General features: G+C 52.9%; 1 protein-coding gene and 1 non-coding gene across 5 annotated transcripts in view; one reads left to right on the top strand and one right to left on the bottom strand.

The window, feature by feature from the left end:
- LOC101560003 (C-type lectin domain family 18 member A) overlaps positions 1 to 4,812 on the bottom strand; it is a 10,527-nt gene extending 5,715 nt beyond the window's left edge. For all 4 annotated transcript variants that reach the window (XM_004625998.3, XM_023709127.1, XM_023709128.1 and 1 more), the window contains exons 1-3: positions 4,447 to 4,812; positions 3,875 to 3,966; positions 1,585 to 1,824 (exon numbers count right to left, since the gene is read on the bottom strand). In XM_004625998.3, the coding sequence (XP_004626055.3) occupies positions 1,585 to 1,824; positions 3,875 to 3,966; positions 4,447 to 4,588 (474 nt within the window). In that variant the 5' untranslated portion in view covers positions 4,589 to 4,812. The remainder of the gene's footprint in view (positions 1 to 1,584; positions 1,825 to 3,874; positions 3,967 to 4,446) is intronic.
- On the top strand, positions 1,058 to 1,188 carry LOC111815136. Its single transcript, XR_002819920.1, has one exon. It is a non-coding gene; the product is annotated as a small nucleolar RNA SNORA61 (small nucleolar RNA).
- Positions 4,813 to 6,381: the final 1,569 nt, after the last annotated feature.

The following is a 6,381-nucleotide window of genomic DNA, read 5'->3' as shown; positions in this document are numbered from 1 at the left end:
AGACAGACAGACAGACAGGAAGAAAAAGAAAGAAAGAAAACAGCAGAAATAATAATGAGAACAATAATAGCCTGGGCTTCAAGAGACTTTGAGTTCCCACTCACGCTTCTAGAACCATGCCCAGCTTCCCCATGAACAAGCCCAGGATAGCATGTTAGGTGTTTGGAGGGCTCCTAGAGAACAAGTGAGCCACTTGAGGTCATGCCGGACAGCTAACTCCCAGTGCCTGGGACCAGTGGAGACCAGAGAACCTCCCAGCGGAGCCCATCCCAAAGGCCGGTCTGCAAAATCATAGGCTGCTAAAATTTGGGTTGGTACACCACCTAGCAAAACTAATGAGTGTAGGTCTTTAAACTTAAGTGTAAAGTCTTAGAATTGGTGACAACTTGGAAAAAACACAAATGATCCATCCACAGGAACAGCTAAGCAAACTCTCTAGTAACCACTAAAAAATGACAAATACCAGACTGGACTGAGGCAGGAAGATGTGAAGATATAGTCATATACAGCAGAGAATATGCTCTTTTTCGGAATCTATGGAACTTTGGAAAGCATTGAGTTCTCACTAAATGACAAAGCAAGTTTCAACCAAGATCAAAGAATCACTATCTTACAGGCTATATTATATTAATTCAATAGAATTAATAGAATTAATTCAATAGAACTAATATAATATTAATAAAATATAATATTTAACGATAATTTAGAAGTAAAGAAAATATATTTTGGTATATATTTCAAAATAAACAACAACAACAACATCATGAGACTGAGGAAGGAGGAACACCAGTTAGAGCTTAGCAATTAACAAGTTTGAGGTGGGCAATTTAGTGAGACACTGTCTCAAAATTTAAAAATGGTGAGGGGCCAGGGAGATGGCTTAGTGGAATAAGCACTTCCCTGACAAGCGCAAGGGCCTGAGTTCAATCCCCGGTTCCACAAATAAAATAAAATAAAATAATAATAAAGATGGTGAGACCCTGGGTTCAATCCTCAGTACCACCATCAGGCCATCAGGGAAGAAAAAAAAAAAAAGCAAGAGCAAAAACTCACACATACCCTCTAGTTTCCTTTCCCATCAGATCTGAACACTGGTCTTGCTGGCCATAAAGGAGGAAAAGGAATCCTGAAGCTGGCCTCACAGCCTTATGGTCTGATATGTTGCATGTGGGCTAGTTTCAAACAAGGTAAAAAAACAACAACAACAACAACAAAAAAAAAAAAAAACCAACAACCTCACACATGACAGGAAATAGAAAACAGCCCTAATGACAATGAAAGCACTTGTTTTTGCACTCTGGGAGGCTAGGCAGGAGGTTTAAATGTTAAAGCCCAGCCTGCACAACATAGTGACTTAGAGACCCTGTCTCAAAATTTAAAAGGAGAGGAAATCTGGGGATATATTGCAGTACAAAAGTCCTCAGTTCAATCTCTGGTAGCACTCCACAAGGAAACAAATAAAGTTACAAAAAGTAAAGTAAAATAAACTGGAGTAAAAGAACCCGAATAATTAGGACAAAGTGTAGCGTCTTCCGAGATGCCCCACCCAGCCCTATGAGAGTCTTGGTCTCAGCTGCGACTCACCTGAGTGTAGTGTGTGCAGGTGGCATTTTGGGCACACTCGGCTGCCTCGTGGCTGTACCACTGCCCCTCTGCAAACCAGAGGTTGATCACCTCAGGGAAGGACACGGAGCTTATGGGCAGCAGCTGCATGTTCCAGCCCATTTGTGGGGTGCGCCGTGGGGCAGATGCCAGGGCTGGGGCTGGCATGCCACAGAGGGCTGCCCTGGCTTGAGCCAGCTGAGCCAGGTTCTCACTCCAGTCCTGGGGTGGCACAGACAGACACAGAAAGACTTAGGGGGAAGGAGGAGGCTGCTGGGCAATGGCCCAGGTCCCTTGCTACTCGGAGCAAGTGTAACCTAGGGGGTCATGGTGAGAGGAGAGAGGGTGAGGAGTCCTGCTGGCTGCCCACTGCTCTGAGCTGCTTTCCCTCACTATGTGGGGCCAGGGAGGTCAGGTGGCACCCCAGGTATTCTCTCTCCAAACTTGGGAAAGCACAGGTGGGCCTCGTACCTGGCGCCTGACCCAGAGCCCTGCCCTGCCCAGGATCAAGCCACCATCTCCCTGAGGCCCACGTGGGCACCCTCAGGCCCTGCCAAAGAAACAGTGCCAATCAGGTGACAGGGTGGGCTTCTGCTGTCATTTTCTCTGGTAATGTAAGCCTTAGGTAGTACCTAAGCCTGGCAGGGGTGTGTGTGTGTGTGTGTGTGTGTGTGTGTGTGTGTGTGTTTGTTGCTAGAGATCAAACCCAGGGGTACTTTACCACTGAGCTACATCCCAAGCCCCTTTCCTTTCCTTTTTTGAGACAAGATCTTGCCAAATTGCCCAGGCAGGATTTGAACTTGAGATCCTCCTGCCTTTGCCTCCCAGAGTGCTGGGATTACAGGCATGTGCCAGTAGGCCTGGCTTGTTTTGCCCTTAGGTGAAGCTGGCCCTGGCCATTTCAGGAGCACTCTGCAGCTCCCACCTGGCTAAGCTTCCCTCCTGTGATGCAAACAGCCCCCGAAGCCCACTTCTCTTTTCCGGTTCTTCTAGGCCCTCTGCCCCCCTGGAGCACCTGGGGAGATTGGTTGGAGATGAGACGTCATCGTTCTCTGGGACCTCAACACTTAGGCCTAGTGAGCAGAGTGTTCTGGATTGGGCACCTGCTCTTCCCCACCACTTGCAACCATGAAACGGGGGGGGGGGGCTTTCTTCAATCATTATGCCATGGCCACCTGCTCCAGCGCAGCCATCTCATTCTGGCTCTGAGACCTCCAATGATCATGTAATATCCAGGAGAGAGCATTGTCTATAAAGAGGGGCAATAAAGTCGGGGAGATGGCTCAGTGGAATAAGCGCTTCCCTGGCAAGCGCAAGGGCCTGAGTTCAATCCCCAGTTCTGCCAAAAAAAAAAAGAAAGATGAGCAATAAAATGCCCACCGGATAGATGGCTACAAGGACTAAGTGAATGCCAGGAGCAAGGTGCTGGGCTCAGGCTGCCTGAGCAGATGTGCACTGGGCCTAGGGGAAGCAGAGGCAGGGGAGCAGGGCAGGGAAGGGGGCAGTGACTCCTCCGCGCTGCCCCACCCCCACCTCCTGGGAAACTGACCCCCAGCTCTCAAGGTCGCCACCCACAAGGCTGTCAGCCTCTGAGGAGTTTATGGGAAGCAGCCATGGGGAACCCTGCCTCCCCTTTTTCTCCCATTCACGTTCCCTGGCCTGTTGAGGGGGCTGGGACTGCAGGAGTAGCAGGCTGGGGGCAGCATTTCTGAGCCCCAGGGTGACAGACCCGCCCCTCAGCCTCCATCCATGTCCATCCTGGCTGTGGAGAGCCTTTTGCCCCCATCTCAGCTCCTGTTCCTGCCATGGAATGTGGGTAAATGAAGGAGCAAGCTCTGGCTCACACACAGCCCTCCCCGCAGCTGCAGCCCCCAGCCCAACAGGGTGCATCTTCCGCCAGCTCCTCACCCTCCCTTTCTACTGAACTCCTTTGTACAGCTCCTCTTCCCCAAGAAGAGGATCCCCCACCCTTCCATGGCTTCTGGTTTCCATGGCAATGGGATGCCAGGGAAGGCCCAAGGTCTGTGTTCTTCACACAGCTGCAAGGCAGGAGGGGCCTGGCTTCCTAGTCAGAGATCCTCCTGGGAAGGAGGAAGCCGCAGAGACCCCAGCAACCAGGGCTTCAGTCCCCCAGGGACCAGCGTGACTGGCTGTGCCCACCCTGCCAGGCAGAAGGACCCCTGACATTCTCAAGGCCCCTGACTCCCCTGGGGGTATCTGACCCTCCCTCTAGCTGCCTGTCCTTTCTGCAGAGCAGCACCAGGGCACTCACCATTCTTCGCATGTTGGCCGCTGGGGGCTGTACCCGGCTGCGCAGGCGGTTGTGCAGGGACAGTAGCAAGAAACTCTCCTTTCTGCTCAGGGCTGGGGGCCAGGAGAGAAGGTCAGGCCACCCTGCAGCTGGACCTAGGCCCGTCCATCTCCTGGCAAGGTGAGAGTCAACCCTACCTTTAGAATACCAGACCTGAGATAGATGGACTGTGGGTCTGTGGGAGGGAGCAGAGCACAGAGATAGAGGGGGACCCAAAGGTGGGGAAAGGGCCGGAGGTGGGAAGAGAGAGTCCAGTGCTGTGACAGTGCTGGGGTAGGGTCAGTGGAGAGATTGAGAGGCCAGGGCAGAGTGTAGGTAGGGCCCAGGCCTGGGATCCTCGAAGCACAGGCTGGAGCTCCTCTCAGCCGTTGCATCTCTTGCTGCAACCCTCAGCCCATCCCTTTCATCCTACTTCCTCCCCAACCCCGGGCTTAGGTCCTTCACCAAATGACTCCGGCACAACCCGGGCTCAGGCCTGAGATTTGACTTCCAGAAGCCCCTGACACCCCCTCCGCACACCTCAGTGTTCTTACCTCCCGGCGCTGGAGCCTGCTCTGGGAGCTGGAGTGGCCACACTTCTGTCCAGGCAATGCCAAAGAGAGCCAGGAGCATGGACAGGAGGCCCATCCGATGGCCCTGGCCTCCCGGCCCTGGGAAGGACGCCAGCTGAGGCATGGGCCTGTGAGGCACTGCAGAGACAGCCTGGCCCAGTCGTCCAGCTCCTCCCTGAGGTGGATGAAGCTATTCACAAACCCAAGGAGTCAAGCTGGGCTGGCAGACAAAAGGGGGAGGCCGGTGAGTACTCAGTGTGTCCAAACAGCCTCGCGTCCTCTGTGCTCCACACCAGATTGAAAAGAGACAGCACCCCAGGATGCCTCCATTGTTGGCCTCCTCCCAGCCTGGCCAGCCTGCCCCACAGCAGCAGGCAGAGCAGTGTGCACTGACCTCGCGGCCCCTGCTAATCATTGCAGGATTATTGGCACCCTCAGGGAGCCCTCGGAGACCCTGCTGATTGGCTTGCAGACATTCCAGGGCTGGGGATTAGTGGCCGTTGGCTGTACCCAGGCTGGGATAATGTCCTCCAGGCCCATGGGCAGCTTCCACTCCCAAGCCTCTGGCCCAGATGAGGAGGCTGGGGCTTCAGCTGTGTGTCCTGTGGGGCAGACAGGAACTGGGCAAAACCCCATGAGAATTGTCTCCTTTCTTTGGAAACTCATCCCAACCCCCAGCCATGAATTAAACATAGGCAGGAGGTAACCACACACCAGACAGGTGCTACCAATGGGCTCTTAGGAGAGCAGGCTGAACCTGCACCTTTGGGAGGAAAAGGGTGTCTTACAAAAGTATTTCTGGGCATCGTAGGGGGCTGAGACCAGCCCTGGTGTCTGCACCCTCTCCCACATGACTTCAGGCCAGGAGAGGGCAAGACGGATGGGCAGAAGGGTATGTGATGGATGGCCTTGGCTTGCTGCCTTTGGACACCCAGGCCATGGGCCAGCAGAGTCCCCTGGTAACCGGAGAGCAGTTCTGCACCACGGCCCGCGTTCCTTAGAGAATTAAGTGCTGTCTTGCAGGCCGCAGCAATCCCAACGCACAGCCTCGAGGACCAACCACTTCTTTCTGGGGTTTGGGGGACTCCTGGCCCCTGAGCCAGCACCCTCTCAGGGCTGGAGGCCAACTCCATGGAAACGCTGCTGAGATGCAAGTGGGCTGGACTTTCTGGGGAACACTGCTGGGGAATAATGCTGGGTATCAAGCAGTGGGGACAGAGATAAGCACAGGGACCCCAAGGCTCACCTCAGACTCAGTACATTCAGGCCCCAGCAGTGCTGAAGAGCCCCTGTTTGGTTGTTTATTTGAGACAGGGTCTAGCTATGCTGTGCAGGCTGGCCTTGAGCTCATTCTATATCTCAGGCTGCCCTCAAACTTGCAGCAGGCTTCCTGCTTCAGCCTCCCAAGTGCTGGGATTACAGGCATGTAGAGCTTACAAGCCAAGTTCACGCATGGGGGGTTTGTTCATTGGTACACTGATCTGTGTAGTAGCAGGTGTGAACCATGATGCCTACTTGGTGAATATGAGGAAACTTGGGTTCAGTCTGTCTCAAGGACTTGTCCAAGGTCACCCAGTCAGGACACAGTGCACCTCAGCTAATTCAGAATGTCTGCCATCATCTTCCTGGTGCTTTAATTCATATTGTGGATTTTTCTGAGCGCAGTTTTTTTTTTTTTTTTTTTTTGCAGAACCGGGGATTGAACTCAGATCCTTGCCTTTGCCAGTCAAGCACTTATCCTACTGAGCCATCTCCCGGCCCTTAATGGCAGAAGTGTTTTTTTGTTTTTTTTTTTTTTTTTTTTTTTTTGCTCCGAATGCCTTCAAGGCATGACTGGCTGTCTTGTGTTGTGGGGATCGAACCACAGCAACCTGAGCCTGACTGCTTTGTTGAAGCAGCCACTTAAAGAACTGAGCT

This window comes from Octodon degus, unplaced genomic scaffold (assembly GCF_000260255.1).
Source record: "Octodon degus isolate 3935 unplaced genomic scaffold, OctDeg1.0 scaffold00011, whole genome shotgun sequence".
Lineage (NCBI taxonomy): Eukaryota > Metazoa > Chordata > Mammalia > Rodentia > Octodontidae > Octodon > Octodon degus.
The sequence above is the reverse complement of the archived record's forward strand: the minus strand, read 5'-3'. Positions and strand labels throughout refer to the sequence as shown.